The sequence below is a fragment of the Misgurnus anguillicaudatus genome, chromosome 13, assembly GCF_027580225.2.
Source record: "Misgurnus anguillicaudatus chromosome 13, ASM2758022v2, whole genome shotgun sequence".
Taxonomy (NCBI): domain Eukaryota; kingdom Metazoa; phylum Chordata; class Actinopteri; order Cypriniformes; family Cobitidae; genus Misgurnus; species Misgurnus anguillicaudatus.
In genome coordinates this window covers 26032547-26060225 of record NC_073349.2, presented here as the reverse complement: position 1 = coordinate 26060225, position 27679 = coordinate 26032547, and the positions used below count along the sequence as shown (strand labels likewise).

The 27679-nt window shown below is 38.6% G+C and overlaps 2 protein-coding genes across 3 annotated transcripts in view; one reads left to right on the top strand and one right to left on the bottom strand.

The window, feature by feature from the left end:
* The window catches only part of hoxc13a (homeobox C13a), a 90127-nt gene that overhangs the window by 53956 nt on the left and 8492 nt on the right, over positions 1–27679 (bottom strand). Inside the window, exon 3 of the transcript XR_012372957.1 lies at positions 11319–11451. The gene's annotated coding sequence lies outside the window, so the exon portion shown is untranslated. The remainder of the gene's footprint in view (positions 1–11318; positions 11452–27679) is intronic.
* On the top strand, positions 6105–27295 carry calcoco1a (calcium binding and coiled-coil domain 1a). 2 transcript variants are annotated; one of them, XM_055187453.2, is made up of 15 exons: positions 6106–6267; positions 9201–9349; positions 9439–9541; positions 11228–11430; positions 13475–13687; positions 13879–14027; positions 14633–14702; positions 15590–15745; positions 17741–17995; positions 18751–18876; positions 19027–19122; positions 21765–21852; positions 23742–23980; positions 26034–26125; positions 26775–27295. In XM_055187453.2, exons 2-15 carry the CDS (start codon positions 9218–9220, stop codon positions 26800–26802), a joined length of 1950 nt encoding a protein of 649 aa, XP_055043428.2. In that variant the 5' UTR covers positions 6106–6267; positions 9201–9217; the 3' UTR covers positions 26803–27295. The 2 variants fall into 2 exon arrangements, with proteins under 2 accessions (XP_055043429.2, XP_055043428.2); XM_055187454.2 differs by lacking the exon at positions 15590–15745 and having other exon boundaries at positions 6105–6267.

Below are 27679 nucleotides of genomic sequence, written 5' to 3'. Positions count from 1 at the left end.
TTCCAAACGCTGCAGATAACACAACTTCTTTTCACACAAATGGTAGGAAAAATTACATGAAACTGGTCAAAAATGATATTTTTTATGATATTTCTATTCTAAGGAACAATATTGTATGCATTAAAATATGCCAAAATTATATATTTTGTTCACATGTGTACTTACATTACCACAAATGTTTTTAACATTAAGTTCAAGTTCACAGAATTCCCTGTTTATAGGGTTGCTTGTCAAGATGTTATGTCCGGGTTATCCTCGTTTTGCTGGCATAAAAATCAGAAAAGGGTGTGCTTGACTTCACATGACCCTGCGCAGGCAGATCAGCGTGTGACATCAAAGTATCTCGAGAGCGATTCAAAAGCAGCACCGTTACATTGCTTTCATGATATTTTGATGTCATACGATCTGTGCAGCACCGTATGCAGAAGTAATACTGGCATGCAACTCTATTGTTTCTTCTATCAAGCCACACTGTTGACTTACATTACAATGTAGGGGTTATAAAACTTTATGTTCATGATTCCAATTCATTCCTATCCCTTTATGTTTGATTTCTATCGACAGTGAAGGCGATGACCACAACCTCCATCATTGTTTCCATTCCATGTTGTTTAGCGACCTCTAGCTCTGAAAATGACTTATTGTGCCTTTAAAGGGGACATTTCACAAGACTTTTTTTAAGATGTAAAATAAATCTTTGGTGTCCCCAGAGTACGTATGTGAAGTTTAATCTAAAAAAAACCATATAGATAATTTATAATAACATGTTAAAATTGCCACTTTGTAAGTGTGAGCAAAAATGTGCCGTTTTGGGTCCTTTAAAATGCAAATGAGCTGTTGAAATACAAACACTGATCACAATGATGGTGGTTTGTTGAAATTGAAACTCAATTGTGCTGTCATTTATAATTTTTTCTCTCTGAACTAAATGGCAGTGCATGGCCGGATAGTGGCAGTAGTATTATAAAAGATCCCCTTCTGACATCACAAGGGGAGCCAAATTTCAATGACCTAATTTTTCACGTGCTTGCAGGGAATGGTTTACCAAAACTAAGTTACTGATTTGATCAAATTTTCTAGGTTGATAAAAGCACTGGGGACCCAATTATAGCACTTGAAAAAGTGTCCCCTTAAAACAAACAGTCAGTCAAAACTATATTCAGCTGTAGGTTGTGGCCAGGGGCGTCATGCACCAATTTTTTTAAGGGGGCACAGTGTGCACAGCACACAGAAATTTGTGCATACACAGACATCAAAAGAAATATTATAGAGCTTTCAGTTTTTTTCATGGCACTTACATTTCTAACAATCTGAACACACCCTGCTTTCATGCAAAACCCCCCAAATAAAAGTGTTGACTAACTTTAATATAAAATACTATTCAATCGGAATAATGACATCATATTTACATCTGAAACGGCATGTTTTATTTATTTAAGTTTTAATAAATGACTTGTTTAATTGTGTCAATAATGCATTTTGCACAACAACTGCATTATCTAATAAAATTAAACTAAATTTTAAATCCATAAAGTATATAAACAAGAAAAATGACATAAGCTATAGCCATGTGATTGATTTTAATGTTCAATAGATTTAAAAAAAAATGTAGATGAAATTATTAGAGGAACGCATTATTGCATAAAATTTTACCTCGTATGTGAGCATGTGTGATTCCGCGCCCCCACGAACTTTGGCGTTGTACCAAGATGAATATAGAAATCTACTAACATAACATCGAGACGGTCACATTTTAACCATACATTTTCTAGGAGGTTAACTGCACATAAACATACTGGGGTTTGGAAATGTTGTGAGCGTTTCTTACGCAGATAGCAAAATGCAGCTGCAACAGCAAAGCTCGTGAGCGCGCTCAAACGCTGATGACGTCTGCGACTGCGCTGACCGCAGCGCCTGCCGCCAGACTTAAGTAATGTAGTAATGCGATCAAATCACCATCAAAACGGCGAAAATCTCAGAAAATTGACAAGGATGCAGCACAGAATTGATAATACTGTGCTTATTAAACAGATTAAAAGACAAGTAACAGATTAATGGACGCTTCTTTGATTTTGAGGTTGCACGGCTAAAAAAAAAACAAAGTTTGAATGGGCATCTGGTTCAATGTGTTACAAACAATTCTCTTGCTTAATTTTACATTGCCTATAAGGTTTCTCTTAAAAAAAATAATGAGTAATGAGACATCAACATGTGACATATTCATGATGAAATTGACCATGCATCTTCCCCATGTCACCAAATGTGTTGCACTAATAAAAGTTTGTAACTTTGTGTGTGTAATTGCCATCTCCCTGGTCACTATGGTAGCTACTGCATCGTCCTTTATACACCCCTATAGTCTATCACTTGTTTATCTGTGGCTTCAATTTAATTACCCAGCGGCTTTCTGAATGCCCCACACAACAGCACGAGCCCAGAGGACCTGTGTGGGCTGGACGAAAGACCCTGATCTAAAGCCCTGCACTCTGCACTGATAACACAGGCTTCTCTGTTAATGTCCCCGGCACAGAGAGATGCACCAGGCCTGCTAGTAAATGGAATGCCTCTGCTCGCTTGTAAAAGTAAGATCCCTAGGAGGATGGGAGGAGAGCGAGAAAGAAAGACAGAGATATGGGGGATGGGATGAAGAGAGCTGTATAACATGGAACGGGAATGAAAGGAGGCAAAACCCTGCATCTAAGAAATAACTCTCTCTCTATCCTTTGCCTGGATCAATCCTCCTTCAATTCCCAATCCACCCCCATCTCTCTTAAACTCATACCCAATTCCAATCATGGCCACAATAAAGCACTCTTGTAAAATACCACAATGCGACCTCAGACTTCAGTAAATTAGATGCCTGTTGGACCCCTTTGCTTTGAAATACAGCGCTAGCCTGCCTAAAGCAGCGTTTAAACTGATGGTAGCCCGCCACTGCGCACGAGAGATATCCCTGTGCCGTAACAAAATGTTTGTCCAGCGGTATGTTTGCAAAACAGAGACAGACCTCGTTTAAAGGTGCCAGTTTGGCATCGCATTTCTGGATGTTTGTGTGTGGGTCCCTGGCGAGGGTGTACCCAGTATGCGTCAACTCTGTGCTCGGTCCAGGCATGGCCACCGATCAGATGGATGATCAAACTCTAATCATTCCCTCACGGCCTATCCCGGGTAAAGCTGTCATTAATTTTGCCGAATTACATCAAATTGGAGACATTCTTTATGCAGCCCACAGCCTACAGACAGTTATACGATGGGGACTGCTGCGCTAAGCAGATGGGGCAGCTTGGCCGTGCATACTAAATACCCCCCCCCCTTTCGTGTTTCTCTTTCTTTCTGGCACACCCACCTTATCTCTCCATCTTTTATCTTCTACCTTTCTCCGTCACTTACCCCTCCTTTTCTCATTCAACACTTCTGGTGCCTTTGATGGACTTTTTAAGGTTTTCTGTTTCATCACCTTTTCTCCTTCGCTACCCTTGGATCCTGCTCTCTCTATCTCTCCTTTTTGGTTTTTACATTGCCAGTCCTTGCCTTTCTGCACATCGGTTGCAACTTCATTATTTAAAAGTGTTGTTTCTTACCTTTAGTACGCACAGTGTTCCCATTAAACAATGAATGTTCATTGTGTATCAGATGTCTTTGACGTTTGCATTTTCCTTACCCAAAGATGCCACCATGATGTAAGCAAAATGCCCCACCCCAGAGCCCAAATGTCACTTCAATCATGCAATTAAATGCATGCTATGGCATGCATGTCAACAGCACTCATCGCGACCTGTAATTTGTTATATAAACCCAAAAATGAACATTTTAATATAATGCCTTGATTGAGTATATAAAACCTGTTCAAAGTGACCTGCAAAACCTGTTACAGAGGCACCCAATTAACAATATTTTGATTTAGACATTCGGTCTGAATGGCAGCGAACAGTTTGAAAACTCAATAGTTTTGTAGTATCTATAAAACAAGCATAAGGAATCCCTGACCAAGTTAGTACTGACATGGAAAAATGATTGTCCAACATGAGCTGTAACTCTGGACCGCACCGGTTCTTTTCATTGATCTGCTCAGAATCATACGACACGGAGCACACGGGGGGAGGAGGAAGGTTAGGAGTGTCGCGGGCCTGAGGGAGACTCGACATCATGCAAGGTCAGTAACACACTGTCTGTGTGCCATCAATCACAGACCTTCCCCCTTTCCTGCTCCTCACGGCAGCCTTTGACGCATTTCAGCCAAGCTCACTCTGTTAAAACAATCCCAGCACCTTTATTGGGCTGCCTCATTTACTGCCTGCATGCAATTACAGACTGAGGGTGGCCATCTTGTTTGCGGTGGCCACCCTTGTAGTGCAAATCCATTCGATTTTGATGCATTCCAAAAAACACAAGATTTTTTGTGATAAAATATAAATAATAAAAGAAAAAGGATTGGTTTAAAAAAACATTAAAAATGTTTGCATGTAGTGCTGTAGACAGATAAAGATAAAAATCTCTCTAAAGATGAAATGTCTCTAAATCCTGAACATCAAAGGCAGGCAAGTGTTAAATTGGCACTTTGATTTAATTTAGATTGTATATATCATTCTGACTTATGACCCCCTAATAGCACCGCGAGACCCCGTGTCTTGTGTGTGCTAAATTCCTCAAGAAAGTTCTTCTGCAATATAATCATTCATCCATTTAAGCACACCACAAATATGAAAGATAACATGCCTGACTGCCGCAAGCTATTACTTCAGGCTATATAGAAAAATTAGGTATGAGTTGTGTATCAGTGCCTTCTTTATAATTTACATCTGAAACATAGCAGTATGTAATAAAATGCTATTTGGAACATTATGGAAAGCTATTAACTTGAAGTTATTAAATGGTATAAATTAAAAACACTTTTGTTTAGGAATAAATCTTTCTTTTTAGAGGCGTGGGATGCGTGCAACTCAATTTTAAGATTCCATTATAATTTAATTTAATTTAATAAAATAAAAAATAGGTAGATAGCACATCGGTTGGTGCTACACCTCTTATTCACTCATCTGTGACCTTTTCTTTATAGCAGTGATTGTCAACCAGGGGGCCTTAATAAATGGGTTTCTTCTAACGGTGATTAAAAATAAGACAAACCAAGCATTAAAATAAGCAAAAACAACTAAAAAGCAAGATTTTTGGTCATTTGGATATTTGGTCAACCTCTGGAATATTTTATTTGGTAGAAATTGTGAGTAGGGGAGCCTTAAAATATTGTCATGGACAATAGGAGGTGTTGAAATCAATCAAAATTGAGAACCCCTTGCTTTATAGTGTTTCTTAAAAGCACACCGCCATCTGGTGTTCAAAATGAGAAAAGCACTACTGTTTCAGGAGACAACTCTCCTCAACAGATTTATTATTGTCAGATACTGCATAAAATTTATTCAATATTGTAAATCCCTTAATTTAACTATTTTTATTATTACAAGCACTGATGTGACAGCTTATTTTTAAGTGAGACTAAGAAGGGAGAGATGAACATTTGTGGGAAATATTGAAACACGATAAGTGTTTGGCTTCACTGACAAGCATTCCAGTATCAAGTTTCTTGAGAGTCTGCAAGATATGTAGCTTGTTGTTTACTCAAAGTAAACGAGGGGTTTAAAGCAGACTAAACCGAAAACATCCTCAAAAACGATAAATATATATATATATATTATAAAAACATTCAAATATATAAAATAGGCAGGGTCTATATAGATGATAAATACACGATGCGGGTCAGGTGCTTCTATATAAACTGAAGCATTTGACTCATTTCGCAATCTTTCACAAACACGTCGTGTTTCTTTTCACCATGCGCATTAAACGTCAACCAATCAAATTGACCAAAGGTTGATTGACATACAAATGCAACCAATAGATGACGAGTTGGAGAATCCCATGAGAAATATAAACCAATGACAGCTCTAACCGCTATAGCGTCATCGTGATTTTGACTTCCCACATTGACCTTCAAAGGCACACCGTATTAGATGGGAATTGTAGTTTTTCGAGCGCCTACACCTTGATTCTGGGCCAATAATAGAACTTTATTTCCCACAATGCGCCGCGACTCAATAAGCACCATGCTTGTGTTTTTGTTATTGTTGTGAAGAGGGGGTTCGTGGGACAGCTCATCACTGCGGATGCGAGTGTAAATTACAGTTGTCATCAGTCTTATAGATGCGTTTTCTTCCTCATAACGGAACATCGTTTCTCTGTATGAAATTATTCTGATCATCTCAAGTAAATCGGGTGAGTTTTTAAAACGACCGTTGCGTTTTTTTCCACAAAGAAAAAATCTGAAATATGCTCAGTCAGTAGCACGCGGCTACTGTAATGACACAAAGCACGTCACATATGTAACGTTAACGGGCTGGATGTCTTTTTTAAGGGAAATAACAGTGTTATAATTTAGCCATTATTTATATAGCAAATGTCAAATCTGCTTCTGTATTGTTTTGTCTTTGCTTGTGTAACTTGAGCTTGTTTCTAACTTTGGGCCTCGCTTGCAAAGGCCATTGACTGTTTGTAGTCAACACGGGAAAGTTTATTTGGCAAGTCAATTAATTGAAAAAATAAAATAAAATGATGTACCACGTCACGTGACACAGATGTGATGATGTTGTTATTATTATGAATTATAATTATTATTATGCGAACGAAATATTTCACACCAATTCAGGTGTTGTGTGTCAAGCTATTATATTCATATATAGCTTTATCGGTCTTTTTTTGCATTCAGTCTATTCTGAGTATCACTCATTTTGTGTTAATAATTTATTCACCCTCATATATTATGCTAGAAATAACGTTATTTTCATTTTATGAGAAAAGATAGCCTGATGTACACATGGTATAAATCAAACTTGATATAAATTGTACTTTTCCCACCCCTGCAAAAATGACCTTGTATTTTCACAACTGGGGCAATAGTCGGATAGATGCCAGTGAAGAACTGATGATACGAGACCACAATGTGTGAAAGTTCATCCGACCTTGTGATGTTTCTGGATCTGTGTTGCACCTGTCTTTCTGCTGTACTAGGTTCCCAATGCTAGAAACAGGAAGCTTAAGTCTTCCCAATGAAAAGTGCTGTTGCTAAGTGCACCTGTGGTTTGGGGAGGGGGGTCTTAAAGGCACAGCAGCCACAAATAGACCATTTACTTCTTAGAGACCTAAGGGCAGGGGTATCAAACTCAGTTCCTGGAGGGCCGGTGTCCTACAAAGTGTAGCTCCAACCAGCCCCAACACGCTGTCTCAAAGTTCCTAGTTAGCTGCATCAGGTGTGTTTGATTAGGGCTGGATCTAAACTCAGCAGAGACGCTGGGAAATCTAATATATAATAATATAATAAGATTTGACTGTAATGGTCTATAAATGGATGTTGTCTGAAGTGTTGCTCATTAGACACTTTGCAGTCTTCAGTCTGTTGTAAATTCATGGATAGTCTAAATTTGGGACATGTGGATTATTAGAAGTCCACCTGTCATTGCAAGTAATCGATATGGTTTACTTGCTGTCAGTCACAGTATTAGCAACATGTGACAGCGTGTCACAAAAACGCTTAAGGGAGTTGATCTGTGTGTCAGGGTGAGAAAGTCTACTCTGTCATCCTCAGGGCTTTACTGTCTAGTTTAACATGACAAACATGACTTTCTTGCGCAACACATTGAACTTTCCACTGCCATCTTGTCTTGGATGAGCCCAGATATGTTCATGCCATTTAGTGGGGTACTACTTAATGTAAACCTTTCTTAAATTCCTCTTTAAAACAACATATATCACAATATGTGACCCTGGAAAACAAAACCTTAGTTTAGTACAGGTATGTTTATAGCAAAAGGCAAAAAAACAACAACATATGGGTCAAAATGATCAATTTGTCTTTTATGCCAAAAATCATTAGGATATTATGTAAAGATCAAATTCCATGAAGACTTTTTTTTTCATTTCCTTCCATTAATGTATCAAAACTATTTTGTGTGAGTTGATGCTGTTGCTTCATTTGAACAACTTTAAAGGCGTTTTTTTATATCTATTTATTTATTTATTTTAATTTTTTGCACCCTCAGATTCCAGATTTTCAAACCTATAAAAATCATAACACAACATACATAAATGTAAAGCTTATTAGATGTATCTCAATAAAAAAGACCCTTATGACTGGTTTTGTGGTCCAGGGTCACATATGATCTCCGCTTTGCGTCATGCCACATTACCAACCTTGGGTGTGCATTATTTTCTTTTAATTCAACGGCTCGTCGTCAATTATTTTTTACTTATCTTTTGCCTTTAACCTCACGTGCACTCTCATAAGTCACAGATGGGTAGTTTACAAAATGTTCATGATTTTTTGTTTTTAAACATAAGGAAAAATATATGTAAAAAAAATGTGTCTGTAGTGTACATCACTTCCACTTTTAAACTGTGAACCACATTTGTAAGGCTGCATAACAACTAATCACAACTAACAGTTTGCAAAATAAAAGTTTAATAAAGGCAGTATATGTGTGTATATTGTGTATAATAATTATGAATATATATAAATACACACACATGCATGTATACATACATTTAAGAAATATTTACATGTGTATATACATTTTTATATTTATATATAAATATGAATACTTTATATACATACATATACAGATACACATTTTTTGCTTATATATATAAATAATACAGAATATATAAAAATATAAATGAATATATATAGACATGTAAATGGTTCTTAAATACATACATGAATGTGTGTTTATTTATATGCACAAAATAATTACACACAGCACACGCTTATATCTTTTATTTTTGTATGCGATTAATCGCGATTATTAATAAACAAAAACTTTTATTCTGCAAACAAATAGTTGTTATGCAGCTCTAAACATTTGGGACCCTTGCCTGTGAAATCCAGACTAAACTCTCAATTATGAGATAACAAAGTTTGATGTCACGCATTGATTTCACATTGATTTCAATCTTTGACATTGCACCAGTCAAAATTGTAGATATCAAGGATGATTTTGTATAGAAACAGTTCATCACAAAAAATTACTTCAGCTGGGGTAATGCAACTCCTGTAATAATGATTTAAAATTAGAAAATTATTTATAAAAATTTTATGTATAGTATAGAATTTCAGCATACAGGAAAAAGCTGTAAACTTTATTTCAACATCCCAGGTCACTACAGAGGTGCCATGGAGAAGACATGTAGGGTCGAGTTCAGGAATGTGGGGAGTTACTATTTCCCTCAAAGCAGAGTGGACTGCCACTACACCATCACCCAGCAGCACACGTGGGCCAGTAATGACTGGATTGGACTTTTTAAGGTAATAAAAAGCCACCTGCTGATTTTTTTGCTGAAGTTGATGTCACTCTTCTGGTTAATTACTATTTATTTGTTTCCCTTTTCACTCAGGTTGGCTGGTCATCTGTCAAGGACTACCATACATTTGTATGGGCAGTGGCTCCATCCAGCTACAAAGAAGGGACCTCTGTCAACTGCTGTGTTAATTTTCAAGGTTTCCAAGCATTGATTTTGTTTTGTTAGTCAGCTGATGGTTTCAATTCAGTATTAATAAGGCATAGAGTGCTATAGGGACATAAAAGGAGCTCATTACAGTTTCTTCCATTGATTAACCCGACTGCAGGTCTCATTCACTGAGGTGTACTCAGTACATTACTAAAAGCTTGTCATCAAATGGCTCGTGAAACAGATTAAGTGTCACAAAGGATTCTTCTTGTAGCTATTTATTGTACTGCAAGGTGTTTAATAATATGGGCGTTTTGTTATATGGGAGTACTTAACATATATAATAATTTACTCTGTACTCTGATTAATGTAACGTATTACGTGCATCAGATTCCAAATTGGAATAGTGCTTTAACACATCATGTCTCGAAAACGCAGTTTTAAAAAAAGCATTGCAAGATCCCTTTGTTCTGTTGCATTCAACTTTACTCTTTATAGATGGTTTCATCTGATGCATGCACATTGCCACCGTTTTGCGCCTGGCCCAAAATTAACCTTGTGTCTGTGTTTGTTTATTGGTCTGGCTAGTAGCTAAACTGATCTCGGAAACCAATAACTTGTAGAAAATAAAAATGTTTTAGCTTTCTTAAAGACGAGGGGAGATGGTGAGCATGGATCGCCGCTGTTCGAAGAGTTCAAGATGTATAGCTAACTTGTATACATTCATTTTACACAGTAACATTAGCTCAACATAGTAGTAGTAAACAGTGTTGGGGCAAGTTACTTTTAAAAGTAATGCTTTACAATATTAAGTTACTCCCCAACTTTTTATGGAAAGTAATGCTTACGTTACTTTTTAGTTACTTTTGCATTACTTTTTCTTGGCTGAAACTTTCTGCAGTGCATTCATATTTAATCACTGCCCTGCCAATCTCAGTTTCTGACATTCAGTTTAATTCAGTACATAATTTTTTAATCGAATTCAACTCAAAAAGTAACTTGCATTACTTTTTTAAAAAAGTAACTCGTACACAGTAATATATTTAAAAAGTAATGCATTACTTTACTTATTATTACATAATGCACGTTACTTGTAATGCGTTATCCCCAACACTGGTAGTATATACGCTTTAGCTATGATTTGAACCAAGGTAATTTACTTATTTATCTTGCTTGCTATCATTTTTACAGCTGTCACTTCCACATAGTAGTGCACGAATGAGTTTGATTTAGTTGAAAAATGTAAGGGTTTTTTTTGCCCTCCCTAATACGTTAAACTCATAGACAGATCACAGCAACAGCAAAGCGTCAATATGTGTCTATGTGTATAGCAATATATTGTTATTAGGTTACATGAGGTTGAGTGTTTGGTTTTTTATGTATGTGCAATTGTTCAAGTATGTCTAAACTATCTTCAGAAAGTGCAGAATGGCTGCTTTGTAATTTTTGGCGAGTGATGGTGATGGAGACGTGCATTTAGACATCCAAGAGAAACCATATGAGGTCATCAGCAATGCCCCGGGCTTCACGTCATTGTGTTTTAAATCTCAAACTCCACTCGTAACTAACCAGACAGGAAATATTCAAATGCATTTTGCCAATATTTAAACCCTGTGGAAACACATTACAACTGTTTTGTTTATAGTTTTTGTTCATTATGTGTACCATAAACATAAGACTGTAACCACCGGGTGACCGTTTACATCATCCCCTTGTTTCTCTCTCTCTTGTTTAGCTTCGTATCTACCAGGGCCCAATGCCCAGCAGTACCAGTTTGTTTATGTGGATGGAAAGGGAGATATTTGTTCTGTCAGTACTCCGTTTACCTTCTCGGCCCCGAAGCCTATGGAAGAGCTGGTGACCCTGCAAGAGGAGGGTCAGGGAGAGGAAGTGGGAGAGGACATGTTACTGGTTATCCCGAGAGCCCAGCTACTGCAGGTCAGATGAAGACTGTGATTCCTGCAAACAAACAAACAGACAAGCAAAAATATTTTAAGATGTAAAATAAGACATTTTTCGTGACTGCATTGATGTAAATCAAGAGTATTTGGGTGAAATGGTGCAGTTAGTTTGTGTAGGAATAAGGATAAAGGGGACTAGAGAGAAGAGATGATTCAGTGTATTAATATTTTAACTCCTAGAGGACTGCAGACTTTAGACAGAGAGACTCCTATTAAAATTCCCACAATGTGTGGTTTTGTTCTGTGGCTTGATAATCACATGAACAGCATCAGACGCCATCTAGTCTGTGTTGAACATTTGAGGCCAATCGGTACAGTGCTGCTGTTTTGTCACACATCTAATGTCTTAGGGGGTGTTTACACGACGTTAGCGTTTTTATCTCGTATGGCTGTTTGTGTACATGACAGAAGCGTTTTAGGTGTTCTGAAAACACAAACTTTTGAAGATGGGTTTTAAAGTGGAAGTTTCTAATAACAACGCCTTATCGTCTCTGTGTGTAATACGTAAACTTAAATCTGTGACAACGGTAACATCATGCGTATGTGTTAATTCAGTCCATAGACATGCGCGAGTATTACCAAAAGCGGCCTATAGGACTGTGTTTGTGGTGCTCAAGGTACGAGTTTAATCATTCTCGAACAAAGTTTACATAATTTTGTAACCGAATTTTTCAATTGTAGTAATAAATCTACCTAATCATCCATCTAAACAAAACTACTCAATGCTTTTATTGTCTCGTTAGTTTTTATTGCTCTGTTAAAAAAGGCGTACGTGTGCTGGCATGTAGTGCTTCTTTACAAAGTAACGTCGCCATCTACTGGCCTTGCACGCAAAATACAGCATTTTAGTCGTTATCGCGGATCCTTTTTGACAGCGTTTCCGTGTCTACAGAATTAGTTTTTTTTTACATTCTTACTTATCACTGTCTTGTAAACACAGCCTTAAAGAGCACCAATGGTCCGATTCACAATTTTACATGTCTTTTGGTGTATAGGTGTGTATTACTACGTTAACGATATGCAAAAGTTACAAACCTCAAAGTGAACAATGACGTGAGTTATCGTCTCCAACGTAAATCTATTTTCTTGGACTACAACAAACACACGGATTGTAGGCAACAGTTTACTTCCTGGGATTGGTGATGTAGACAAGACCGACATTATCATAATTCCTCCCGCTTCGAACCTACAGCGTGTAAGTTAACTGCTGTTATCATTGCATTGCGCGCGAATCTTTTAAACATGGTTTTGAGCGTCACATTTCCGGCTGACGTCAGAGGTATTCAGACCACAGATCACAACGTACAGATTAGCTGGCCAATCAGGGACACAGAGCTACAAAAATGTATGGCATGTGGAAAATAATGTGTTTACTACTCAAACACATTGCATTATACCAAATACACAAAATAACATCGTTTTTTAGCAATGAAATAGGCTCTCTTTAAAGCAACAGCATCCCGGGACAGTTTGGGGTAAAAAGGGAGTTACTAAGGTAATGTGAGCAGTATTTTGCTGGTTATGTGATCTCAAGACGTTGACCTGCTCCGTATAAAAGTTTTTATTAGCCTATGACTATTATAACCTGACTACCTATAACTTATGACTACTATAACTGTTATATTATGACTTATGTGAGCCCACATGGCTCTAAATATTTTTCAAAACTTTTTTATCTCTAAAACTTTCTTAATAATAGAAAAAATACTGAGTCCACCCAGATTATAACCTAGATTTATGCATTCGGCAGATGCTTTTATCCAAAGCGACCTACAGTGCATTCAATCTATATAAGTTTTAATATGTGTGTTTTATGGGATCAAACCCATGACCTTTGTGTTGCTAACACAATGCTTAAAGCTACAGGAACATAAGAAAATATCATATGGTTATGTAATGTTTAAAATTATAGGGTTGAATTTCCAGCACACGTAACTTTGATATATAAAATATTTTAATATTTATTTTTGGTCCTAGCATCCATCCTTGATATCTAGGATCTGTGTCATTCTCTCTAACAGAGTCGCCTGCAGGATTGTTTAAAGGAACGTGCCGAGCTGCTCCAAGCTCTGGAGGCAGCAGACCAAAACATGGCAAGAGAGAGAGACAAGAGAGAGAGAGACAGAAGTTTCTGGGAGCAGAGCCGCAAGGAAATGGAACAAAAGATAAGCTGCCTAAAGGAGGAAGTGAGGGAATATAAAGAGAAAGTGGAAGAAATGAAGGAAAAGCAGAAGGTAGCATAAACACACATGCATTCCTTCACCCTGTGTGGTCGACCCTGAGTTATGGTTTTGTATATATTTTGTCTTGAATGTTTACGTCGGTGTATATATTCACAGACACCGGCGGTAGCCTAACTGCTAAATGATTTTAGTGTTAGCACTTATGATAAACTCCTCTCACTATTATTAAACCTCTCTTGTAGGAAGTTGAGGACATGGGTGAGGCCCTGGTAGAGGAGAAGAGGGCCCTGCTGGCTCAAAAAGAAGCAAATGAACAAAGAATCAGGGAGCTGGAGGAGGACATTAAAGTTCTGACACAAAGAGGCCTGGAGAGAGAGACCGACCTAGAAAGGTGAAAGGTTTTCTGTGTTTTAAACTACTAGTCATCTGTTTTTAGGCTGCGTCATGGGTGATCCAATCAGAAGTGGTGAGCCGAGATGGGAGTCTCAAATGGGTCTCCAGAGACTGATGTTTTTTAAAGACGATCTCACATTTTATGACTACATACATTACTTTTACATGAGGGTTACAATGTGCCCTATGTCAACGTGTCACTGCTGGGTCGTGGCTGAATTTCACTGGGGCCTAGGCCAAAAAATTTATGGGTGGGCAACATCTTCCCCAGATCTATTAGGGTTATATCACAGATGACACATTGTAACATTGTTCCCTGATGATGCTACTGTGTTGATATCATTTTTAAGATGTGTATTTAAAATAAACCAAGTTGGTATGGCTTAACACCCTTGTTTTGGCACAGTCATGATGTTGTACGAGACCCATGAGCATTTAATGGATTGTGGCAATTTGCATCCTTGACCACCTCTAAAGATAGCTGGAGTGATTGAATGCCAATGCATCTCCAGAAGCCATCTGACCCCCTTCAGGCCTTATGTTTATAGCACTGTCTGTGTAGGCCACATGGTTTATCGGTTCATCTGTGGTGTTTCTGTGTAGGATGAGGGAACGAGCCAAGAAAGCTGCAGTTCAAAAGAAAGAAGATGAGGACGAGCAGAAGAACCTGAAGGTATCTGAACTTGCATATTAAAGCATGCAAAGAAATATATGTGACCCAGTCTGTAAAAACACAGCTACACAAGTCATTTTTTATGATTTAAGGCCGAAGTATTGTGCATTTTTTATGCATACGATTTTTATAATCAGAAGTGTGCATGCGTACTGCACGCGCACCGCTAGATTTTTGAAATGTTGTGTACATTGTACGAGTAGGTCGCGCATGCACGTACAGAAAAATGTAGCACGTAGTAGGGCTGCACGATAAATCGCATGCGATAATCATGTGCATCTCGTCGGTAAAGCCGGTTCCTTGATTAGTAGTAAATCGCCATCACCTGCTTTCAATTGGAGCAGCATTTACTAAACAAAGCCGTAGTTCACTGACAAGCTGGGCCATATACATACATATCGCAGGTTATACGTCCACAATAATTCATGCAAAATTGCCCCGATTGTGTAGTAAATGCCACTCCATCTGAAAGCAGGTGATGGTGATTTACTAGTAATCAAGAATACGGCTTTACTGGCGAGACTATCACATGCGATGTATCATGCAGCCATAGTACGTAACCTAATAGATGCATCGCATTTGTCGCAAAGCGCATGTGTCAAACATCTGCGTACACGTACGAGTCAAATAAACTATGCTTTGCAAGGCCGTGCATTCGACATGCATGTATGTTCGCGTACACTTTAAAAAACAGACTAAACTCCGGGCTTTACTGTTTTCTACATAAAATCATCCTGTGAAATATGAATCTTGAATATTGACTGAGTAAGGTCATGTCAATGACTGAAATCAAAATTTGATCTCATCGAGACTTCAGCTGAGGTTTTACAGATACGGTCACATTCATTCACAAATATTCACAATGGTGCCGTTTTCGGTTTTATCAGATAAAGATGGAACAGACGGAGAAAGAGCTGCACAGTTTGTCTGCAGAGTTTCCGAGTCTGAGAAGCACACTGGCTCAGCGAGATACACACGTCCTACAACTGAGAGACACCATCAGCACCCTTACACACAAACTCAACAGTGCGCATAGGAAGGAGGTATCACTCCAGCAGTTTTCACACCGTTGATATAACACCTAGGGCATGTTCTTGTATTCAAGAGTTTAGTAGAAGAGAATGAAAGAGAAAGCTGGAGAGACAGGCTTGTTAGCTTTATATTATTTATATGGGAAATTATTTCTGGCAGTCCTGTTTCCTTCTGTTTCATTTGCTAAGCTACAAGAATACAAGTACGGGATAATGTACAGTGGTTTTGGTCATTAATGCAGAATAAACTTTGATGGTGTGATCAGGACTGTATTGCACTTAATGACCGTCTGACCGTACAATAAGCCACTTAAGGTTTAATTTGGCTGCATTAAAAACATTAAACCAGCACAGCTGTCTTAAAGGGATACTTAAGCCAAATATTGGAATTAGCCCATGTTTTACTCACCCTAAAGCAATTTGAGATCCATATATCCATCATCTTTTAGACGATCACATTTGTAGTCATTTTAGGAAATGTCTTTGCTCTTCCAAGCTTTATAATTGTAGAAAACAGGGATCAGGGGACAACTTCTGACTTTAAACCCAAAAAAGTGCATTCATCCTTCACAGAGGTAATTCACATGGCTCCAATGAGTTCATAAAGTTATTCTGCGGGTAATCCATGCGATTTTGTATATTTACACAAATTTCAAACTGTATAAACTATAATAACTAGCTTCTGGTAACGACACCATCTTGGATTCACGCGATTCACAAGAGAGTTTTAGCGTTGGTTGCCATAGGTACATTACGCAGTGACTCCGAGATGCCGTTGTTACCGGAAGCTAGTTAATATAGTATATATATCGTTTATAAGTTTAAAATATGGATATATTTTTCTTAGAAAATCACATTGATTACCCACAAAAGACCTTTATTAACCCCTTGAAGCCATGTGGATTACTTCTGTGTAGGATGGATGCACTTTTTTGGGCTTCAAAGTAGGGCTGCAACGATTAATCGCATATCCCATTAAAAATGCCTCTAAAATCGATTCAGAATCGATTCTGTGTTTTATGCACAGCTTGTGCGTGTACTACGGCATTTGGCCTTATCAATCTAAAATCATTATGAGTCGGAGTCGTTTATAACGTGCATTTAAGAAAAGCAACACTTGTTAAACAAAATAATTCAAAATATTCTTTATTATAATAAAAATACCTGAAACAATTTGAAGAACAGCTACCTCTTCTATGGCACAAAGGGAGTTTCTGCACGAAAACGCCCCCTGGCTTTGGGATGTGCCGGGATTTTAGGTAATTCATTCAAATTCATTAATTGAGAAAACGCACATTTGCACGATTAATCGTTGCAGCCCTACTTTAAAGTCAGAAGTTCTTCCTGTTTTTTGCCATTATATGCTTTGAAAAAAGCAAGGACATTGTCTAAAATAACTTTAAATGTGTTTGTCTGAAAGATGATGGACATATGCATCTCAGATTGCTTAAGGGCGAGTAAATCATGGGGCAATTTTGATATTTGGTAGGAGTATCGCTTTGTGGACACAACAATTATAAAAGCCTTGTTTGGTGTTATAGCAAATAAATGTTGACGTTGCAACTGTAAACACTTAAGATGCTAAAGATGCATGCCCCAGCCTAGCATCTTCAGATTGGTCAATTATTTAAAAACTGACATTGATGCAGTTTTGTTGCAAATTGCTTCATCGTGCATCTAAACTATTTTAACCCGACACACTGATTTACCTGATGCAACAGTCAAGAACATTTATCAGATGCAAGTATTTGCATGAACGTCTCCAAATGTCCCCAACTCTCTCTAGACTGAAGTCCCAACTTACACATAAGATCATTAGTACATGCAACTGAACTATAGCATGTGTTAGATGTTTCAAACTCAGTTCCTGAGGAACCTTCAACAGTATGCTTTTAGCATGTTTACTACGCTTATTGGTGGGGTAAATGGCATCCTGCAAGGTTGAAATGCAATATTATCCATCTTCTGAATATGATCTTATCGTGTTTTTGTGTCGTGTTGGAGCAGGCAGCCAATGAAGTGGCCCTAGGGGAGCTCCGGAGCATTCAAGATCGCCTGAACGCGAGCGAACGCTGTGTGGAAACTGTGAGGGGTGAACTGAGGGACATGATCGCTCAGAGGGACACCGCACACGCCGAGCTCCATCAGGCCCGTCTGCAGGCCGCTCAACTCACCCTACAATTCGCAGACGCCAGCCTGGCTTTGAGAGAGGGTCGAGCCAGCTGGGCACAGGAGAAAGAGACGCTGCAGAAGAACACGGAGGTATAAGGGGGCAGTAAGACAGATAAGAGAGAAAGTATCAGGTTTTTAGGTTGAAAAACATGAAGATTTCTGTTTAAAGGGGTCCTAGAAATCCTTAAAAGTTTGTGAATCTGGGGGGAAAAATTCAAGGCCCTGGGAAGTTTTTGAAAATATACATACATAGATACAGGTCATTGAAAATGCTTGAATCTATTTTATGCAAGAAGTTTTCTGGGAAAAAAATCTATCTTATTCCCTGTGTAGTGTAGGATAATATCATAAAAATTCTAGACTTTTTAAGCACACGTGCTAAACTGTTTGCTTTAAATGCTTAATGCCTAAATCTTCTGTATGCGAATGTTGATTCATACCAAAATGCTTTTTGCATAGTTGTGTTCGACACATGAAAAAGTCGCTGGCTACGTATATAACTGTTGTTCTCTGAGAAGGGAACGAGACGCTGCGTCTCCCTTGCCATACTTCCTGCGCCCCTGTAAAACCGTCTTTGGCAATATTTCAGGCTCCCGCGTCGCCCTATCTATCATCCTTAAAGTGTCACCGCAGTGACACAGCGCGAGTTCCCTCGAAAGGAAACTGTAACAATGTATCTTTTAAAGGTAACACAATGTAACCTTGCTCTCACTTGAACTGTGTTCCCACATTTAGTCCTTAAATTTGAGGGTATTGGACCTGGAAAGACCTTGAAAGGTCCTTGAATTTGAAGTTAACTACGGTGTCGGAACCCTGTTTATTAAAGTGTTTCTATGGATTGACAGATGGACAAAATGCGCCTAGACCTACTGAATGACGAGATCCAGCAGAAGGAGGAGATGTTGCAGGAGGCGAGGATGGAGAGAGAGAGAGCAGTGGTGGAGCTGGGGCGAGAAAAAGACTGCAATCGGGTAATATTAACATCCTAAACTGTTTCTTGCTCACTACTCAAGCAAGACCATTTTTGACCAGTCAATTGATATAAATGTGATATCAATGAGTGAAACCAAACTTTAAAAACCCATCATGTTTGCATTTATATAATATGTGTGTTTGTTCAGGTTCAGCTGAGCGAGACTCGTCGTGAACTACAGGAGCTGAAGGCCAGTCTCAGAGTTGCTCAGAAAGAGAAAGAACAGCTACAGACAGAAATACAGGCAAGATCACAGACATATCTCACTCTTTTCGCATCATTCTTCAGGGCTCCAGACTGCCACCAAATGGTGGCATCTTGCCACCAAAATTTGAGAATGTGCCACCTTTTTTTGTGATGTGACACTGAATTTGAAACAGCACATTGTACTTTCTGCATCGATCATCAAAGTATTTACAAGTAATACAGTGAAAATTTGTAGAAATGTCATTATTTGATTAGCATGTTGATTTACGGTGTGTGCCCCTAAATTTTTTGGTTGTGCCCCTAAAATTTTCAGTTGGGGGCCACTGTGCTTCTAGTGAAAAAAGTTAGTCTGGAGTCCTGTTCTTATACATCAGTCTCAAAAAGTGGCTCTCATAGATCACCCATTTAGTCTTTTTCTTTAGGTTTGTCTTAACTTCAATGCTTTAATCTATATGGCTCATGAGCCTTAGGGGGGCGTGCACACCAAAGCTTTTACGCCCGCGGCCGGTGCATGTTTTCAATTGTTTTCAATGAAAGCGCAGCGTTTTTCAAAACAGCCAGCAGTTGGCGAATTTTGTCTGTGCTGAAACTCGGCGCTCAGCGGTTTTTCCGTGCTCAACGCTGAGCGTCGAGAGTTGAAAGAGATTCAACTTTGGGTAAAAAGCTCTGCTCGTCAATGTCAGTTCTCACACGGCCGTCCAATCACAGTAGAGGAAGGGCGGGACAAGTATGACAACAACCAACCGGCTCACAGCTGAAGTATCAGAGCTACCAAACCGCTCAGCTGAAGGAAGCTGGCGCTCAGCTAAAAAAAACAGCTGGAATTCGGCATCCTCCAGGCGTTTTCAGACGCGTAAAGTAGCTTTGGTGTGTTTCGCCCCTTCAGGCACATCACAACCATGCTGTTGTTACTATCCTAACCATCAGCTGCAACTCATCTCTTGAGTATGTTGTGTTCACTGTGTTTTTGACAGCGCTGAGCTCCTTGGTATTGAATGGCAAATAAACCAAAAATGGAAAGCAGGCAGATGGGATTTTAGACGCCGAAGTGTGAATCTTGTCTTGCATGAAATGCTGTAAAGTTTCAAATGTTTTATTTGAGGTTTAATTATGAGGAACATCTGGTTATTGTGTTACCACTGTAAAAACATCAACAAAGGCCTGTGGTCATGCATAGGCAGTTATGTCACGTCTCTTAATGGCATAAAATTTTGGCTATTTTTAGCTAATCGTGACTCAAACATAATATAATTAAAACTTTACAATAAGGTTGTATTTGTTCATGTTAGTTAATGCATAAACTAATCACACTGTAAGGGGCGGGTTCCCGGACAGGGATTAGACAAGACCTAGACTTTAGCTTTAAACTAATCCCTGTCTGGAAAATCACCCCCAAGTTTAAACAACTTGAATTAAGAAGTGATTTAAACTTTTTTGAATAGTTAGATATTGCTATATAACTTATAAAAACAAAGTTGTAAGGACTTTTCAAGTTCAAAAACTCCTCTCTAGTCAGGAAAGTTTTAATGACTTGTTGCATTAAAATTTTTAAGTTTAAACAACTTGAATTAACAAGGATTTTTTTTACGGTTTATGAGCAATACTTCTACAGTATTTAATAATCTCAGTTAATTTTAATTTCAGGATTTACTAATACATGAGAAGTCACAAGTTGTAATTGTTTACATTAGTTAAGGTGGGGTGCATGATCTCGGAAAGCCAATGTTGACATTTGAAATCACCTAAACAAACACACCCCTACCCCAATGGAATCTGGACCTTCTTCTAATAGATCTGCCCCACACATACGCAGCCCAGGCAATGGTTAGTAGACACACCCCTTACTGCTGATTTGCTACAAGTGTGTTTTGGTACTTGGCCCGACTGCCTTTTCCAAAGTGTTTTTCGAAAATCATTCACCCCGCCTTTAATGCACAATAAAATAACATGAACATTGTATTGGCATTAACTAACAAGAACAAAGTTGAATAAATGCTGAGAAACTATATCATGTTAGCTAATGCATCTACTAATGTAAAATGTTACCAGATTACTAATTTTTTGTGTGTTTATGTATTACAGCTGCATGATATGAAGGGAAATGTGATGTTCAGTTACTTTCTCGACAATGCTATATACAATACTATAATACTTTACGTTTGTAAAACCTATTAAAATATATTAATTCTTTTTTTAAACATCTCGCTCTGCATCAACCTAAAATTTTGATGATTATATTTAAATAACTTTTTCGAGATTTAAAGTAATTCAGTTATTATTGCTATATGCATATTGCAATATGACCATTTGCAATATTTTGCTGTTTCGATATACAGTATTGTGCTGCCAAATCATGTATATTAATAAACAGCACAATAGTTGCCTATTTTGCCCATTTAATGTTTATTTGCAGCACTTTCCCTTTTAATGTTACACATTAAGTGAATGACTGCAAATTTGTTTACCGTTCCATTACTAGGTTGCAGATAAGCAACTGTTTTCTATTTAAATACACTCATACACTGCTTTGGCTCACAAATACACACACACACCGCTGTAGTGCAGTTTAAAGATTTAAGTACAGGATTATGGACAGTGTGGTAAATGTTCGACGTAACAGTATGACATTATTTACTTACGGTACAATGTGAGGATTCTAAGCGGTGTGTTTGTGTGCAGGAAGTGATGGAGTACAGCCGTCAGCTGGAGAGAAAACTGGAGGTGCTGAGTGATTCTAAATGGAGTGAAACGGGCCAACTGCACAACAGTGAGTCATGTTGCTTTCTTTAATCCCGTACAAACAGCACTACACAACGGCACTATTGTGAGGCGCCCTACTCTCTTTACTGCCTTCACACAACAATACACAGAAGTCCAGGGCGGCTGCGAGCCACGTCGTAAAATCACACCACCGCTCGACACTGTTATACAACCCTGCGCAATACACAAGATTTTACCACCGTGCCACATGGCACACCCAGTCCCACTTACCGACAACACACAACTGCTATACTACACAGCACTGTTATGTATCACTTGCAGCCTTCATTATAGGCTTATTTCAGAAATAACACAGACAAATCTCAGTTTCAGACGACACACCCGTGGGCCAGTCACATGCGGTTTGATGCAAATGGCACATATAAATGAAGTTTTCTCAGAACAGATTTTATTTTATGCATTTGGCAGATGCTTTCATCCAAAGCTACTTACAGTGCATTTGAGGTATACATTTTAGCACTATCTGTGTTTCTTGGGTTCGTTGCAGAGGAACACAGAATACAGCAAGATGCAATGTAGTTGGCTGACTTTGCACAATTTTTGGGAATTTCTAGTCTGCTATAAAGTGTTGGCAGGCATAACGACATTACATTTTTAAGAGGTAATTCAGATTAACTTTGTTTAGGACAGATTAACATCTTTCAAAACTAATAAAAAAATTCAAACTGAGTTTGTTCACGTTATGCTATGTACACACTAGGGCTGTAACGCAAATGCGCGTTTTCTTAATGAATGAATTTAAATGAATTACGATGAAATCCAAAAGCCAGAGGGCGCTCTCGTGCAGAGACTCCAATTGTGCCACAGAAAAAGTAGCATTATAAACACTAGCCGTTTCTCAATGTCAAGGAAGGATCCTCGGAAGCTAGAATTTGGAGGATGCTACGTCATCGACGTCCGTCGAAGGACTGTTCCAATGTCGAGGATCCTTGAAATTTCAGCCAAGGACTGAGTCCTACATTCGAGAAATATCCCATATACAGGAAAGGATGCAAATTTGTATCCTTCGCGCTCTTCACGCGCTGAAATCACCCACAATCCTATGCGCGCAGCACCGAAAGCACACCTTTCAATCACGCAATGACGTAATGACGTGCACTTGCTAGCCTGTTCCATTTAACGCGTTCTCCGAATGCTTAAAAGGAGCCTCACCTAGCCTCTGAAGGAAGTGACTTGTAAGGACTAGTCCTGCCAAGGAAGTATCCTTGACATTGACAAACGGCTACTATTCCAGGAAATGTCTAGAAGAATATTTATATCGCCGTTCTTCAGATTGTTTTAGGTATTTTTATGATAATAAAGAATATTTTGAATGATTTTGTTTAACAAATGTTGCTTTTTTAATGCACGTTATAAACGACTCATAATGATTTTAGATTGAAAAAGGACTATCAATCTGACCAAAACCCCATAGTACACGCACAAGCTGCGCATGAAACACAAAATCACAGCCTTGCGATTCAGAATCGATTTTAGACAGATCTTTTTAATGGGATTTAGATTCATGTCATGCAAATTTTTTGCTCAAGTTGAATATTTTCAACTTGGGCAAAGACGCTTTTGAGGCGAATAGCATGCGTTTTTGCGGCAAACGTGCCACCCATATCGCGTCATTCGTATCGCCCCACGCAAGGACACGCCTGATCGCGTCTTTGCATTGACTTTGTATGTAATCTACCAGCGCAAATCGTTGAACTCGCATCTGGTGTGAGCCCACAGTGGGCGGGTCTTAGTCAATATTAAAGATATCAAGGTTATTTTTCACAGAATGTTCTCTACATTGTGTAGGATTATTTTATGTAGAAAAAAAATTACACCAAATCACCCAGCAGGACACTTACTATCGAAAAGCTAATCTGTCATCTCTGGTTGCAGGCCGTGCAGAAAGCCCTCTGCTGTCTGACTCCGAGGATGAGAACCCAGAGGCCTTACAGGACGCACAGTCGTCTGGCCCATTGAACCACTACAGTTTGTGCGAGCAGCCCCAACCCGACCTGCTGCTTCCTGCCACCCCGCCACCCTCTCCCAGACACCCATCTAGTGTGGACATGGTGGTCATCAGCCAACCTGCCCCCTTCTCATCTCCTCACACACACAATCACAGCTCTGAATCGGTAAGGCTTTGTTTGTGTTTTTGGCATAGTTAAACCAATAAATGTAGTATTTAGTAGAAAATGATGTCATTTACAGTTAATTACATCTAATCCTTAAGGCCAGTTTGGAGCTTAGGCAATGAATGCCACACTACGGCTGTCACAATGATTAAATAATTGTCTTATCGCCATTGATTTCAGATCACCGCAATGATTGCACAACTCTTTAAAAAACACAAGGGGGAGCTGCAGCGCCTGTATAAACGAGACCGTATCAGATGGCACTCTTTAACTGACAGCCATTCAATACAGTGTAAAAACAGTATTTAAAGAAGCGCTGCAAAACTTTAATAAGCAGTATGAACATACATTTCCAAAACAGCAATTCCAAATTTAAGAAAGTAAAGGACGCTCTTCTTAAGGATCTGTAAGGAATTCATTTTTTTGCAGCCACTACAGACATGTGGTCCAGTACTAATATTTAATTCAATTTTATTTATAAAGCAGCTTTACATGAATAGATTAGGGGAAAACACAGAATAATCAATAGATAATATAAGAAGTAGAATACAGCGGCTAAGAATAAACCGTACAAGCAAGCATAGTAATAATGTAACGTATACAGTGCTAAGTTAAGCCAATGTTGGCTGACTCTCCCGGGGATGAAACCTTTCAAGGTAAACCTTGCAAGAGATTTAATTTAAATAATCACAACAATGTGTTAAAATTATTTTTGTTTAATAAGTCCTAAAACAGGCAATTATTCGTCATAACCGCCACAATTTATTAGGCAATTAACCGTCAGCCAAATTTCATAACCGTGACAGCCCTTTGCCACACAAGAACCTCTTAAGTGTTTAAAAAAATTGTATTGAATTTTGTGATTCACTAAATGGCATGTTTACTACATCTTTACCCAAGTAATCTCAAATTTAGTTGAAAAAAATATTTAGTTTTGTCTGTAAATAATTTAAGGTACCTGTCCATAGAAGCTGGCATGGCAGTAACAAAGAATAAAATAAGGGATATTTTTATGTAAGGGATAATTGTTGGGATTTGCCTCTTTTTACTGGGAGACGGGACCATATACTGTAAAAAAAGATGGACAACGAGACGTCGCCTCCTTCCGTGTTAATGAATTGAAGCCAAAATGTCCGACTATGGGCGCCGCCATGTTACGTAAAAACGTTAGTTTGAAGCCAGTGCATGCGCAGAAGGAATCATCCATGGAGCCAGAGCCGTGGTATCAAATTTCCGCCCAAACGCTTGCACGGCCAATTCAACCACGCCAATCATAACGACACACCTCGTTTCTATATCATCAAATTACTAGCTAAACCTTATTACAAAATTTTACTTATATCAGAGTGTAACAACTACCCTAAAGGACCAAAACCATCTTTCGGAAAATTTTGTCGAAAGTGTAAATAATTTTTTTATTTAGAGCCGAGTCCCGTTTGTTTACATGGAGAGTGCTGGGTTTATTACTTGTACAGCAGCCAGCTACCAGTGGACGATCAAAGAGCCAGCGGCTTCACTTTTCAAGATGTATGAGGCACACCCGGGCGGGACTTGAGCAGCCATTTTGACGTTGCAATCTTCCCCATTCATATCAGTACCAGTGGCGCATATTGTTTATATTAAATATCTTTGATAATACTTCGGAACATCATTAGCGTTAATGTAATTGGATCTTGCATAAACATAACCGGTTAGTGTCTGTACTAGGTCATTTGCATAAGGCGATCTGATTGACTGACGCCGAAAAGTTGCCCCAAGTAACAGCAGTGAGCCGACGCCGATGGATCCACAATTTAGTTTGGCAATACATGATAATAACCATCCAAAGTAAATGTTAACGACGTTGATGCCCCGTGTAAATTTAGTGGAAAGAAATTGCTTTTATCTGCCACTTTCAATTATATGCCAAAATATTGGTGCATCCCTAGTTAATATTTAATTGTATCGTTTAAAAATCCAGTTTTTCTTTTTTGTTTAAAAAAACCCAAATTTGTTTACTTGACATAACTAGGCCCTTAATTGATGTGTATGTGGTTGTGTCTTTATTTTACAGGAGGATGAGTATGAGGCTGCCGTGTCGGCTGAACACATCTTTGGAGACGAGACGGCTCTTCTCCTGCCTGACAACAGAGATGCTACCTTTGGGTACAGCACGCGCAAACACACATTCACTGTCTATAAACCCCATCAGTCACGCCGTCGTTATCTGTGACCTGCAGACACGAGCCCAGATAGATTTTCACATATACTCTTAGACGACCCGCACAAGTAAATATGTCACTGTCGCAAAAAACATTCAGGCCTCTTCTCTTCCCAATGCCATGCTTTATGTCTCCCTGTCACAGTCTGTCTCTGTTTCCGTCCCTGCGCACACACGCGCGCTAATGCAGGCCTTTATTTACGGTGACAGTCCGAATATGGTCAGGAGATGGAAGTTTTGAATACCGCCTCATAAAATTAGCGAGGGAGACGGGAGGAGTAAAAAGCGTGAGAGAGAGAGAGAAAGGAATAAGGCAGGTTCAGTGAGGGGAGGACATAAGGACAGATAAGTTGACAGGAAGCTGTAGCAATGATTTATTGAAAGGGTAGTCAGCGCTCACCGGCCAATTTTCAGCATCATTAAAACCTTTTCTCTCTCTCCTCTCCTTCACCTGCATCTTTCTCTCCCTAACTCTACCACCCCCTCCGTAGGTTTTCCTCCCTCTATCCATCTTTTGCCCTCCATTCTGCTTTGCCGTCTAAAACGCGTCATTTCTTCCTAAACTCACTCTTTGTTGTGTTTTGTGTCATGCAGAGATTTGGCGGACAGCCCCCTGTGGTAAGGAGCGGAACTGCAGGAGTGCCACGGTTGCACATTGTGGACAGCTTTGATCCACATGTTTCAAGTTTTGTATTTAGAAGCATTTGCGCTTTATATCATACTGACATGAGTATTTAAATATGCAATTTGCTTTGTACTTTATATCCACCTAGAATATGCACAAGCTATTTGACATCTCACACGGTTTTACTACAACATGCACAGATGTGTTATTATAAACATATCAACTGACAAGCAGAAGAAGCATCTGTGTTGAGCAGATGAAATGAGAAAGTAGTGTGTTTTCGTGTTATCTGGTTAAATCTTGCTTTACCTGAGTTAAAAGGCACGTACTGATATCAGTCAAAGCATCAGCAATAATTCGGAGCACAATGTTATTCACATCCTTTCAGGCTTTGAAGGTGTAATTCACCCAAAATACTGTCATCATGTACTCACTGTCAGGTCATTTCAAACCTGAATTTAAATTTAAGTTGCTGTTCATTTAAAAATAATCAATAAACGATTAAATAATCACCTCATCGCGATGATTTCAGATCACCGCAATGATTGCACATCTCTCTAAAAAACACAAGGGGGAGCTGCAGCACATGTATAAACGAGACAGTATCAGATTACACTGCAAAAAATTATTTTCAAGAAATAAAATTCTTGGTATTTTTGTCTTGTTTTCAGTAAAAACATCTAAACATTTTTAAATTAAGATGCTTTTACTTGATAAGCAAAACGACCCAAAAAAATAAGTCTAGTTTTTAGACCAAAAATATCAAATTTAAGTGATTTTGTGCATTGAACGGGCAAAGAGATCTGCCAATGGGGTAAGCAAAAAAAATTTCTTAAACACCAAATTCAAGAAAAATTTGCTTACCCCATTGGCA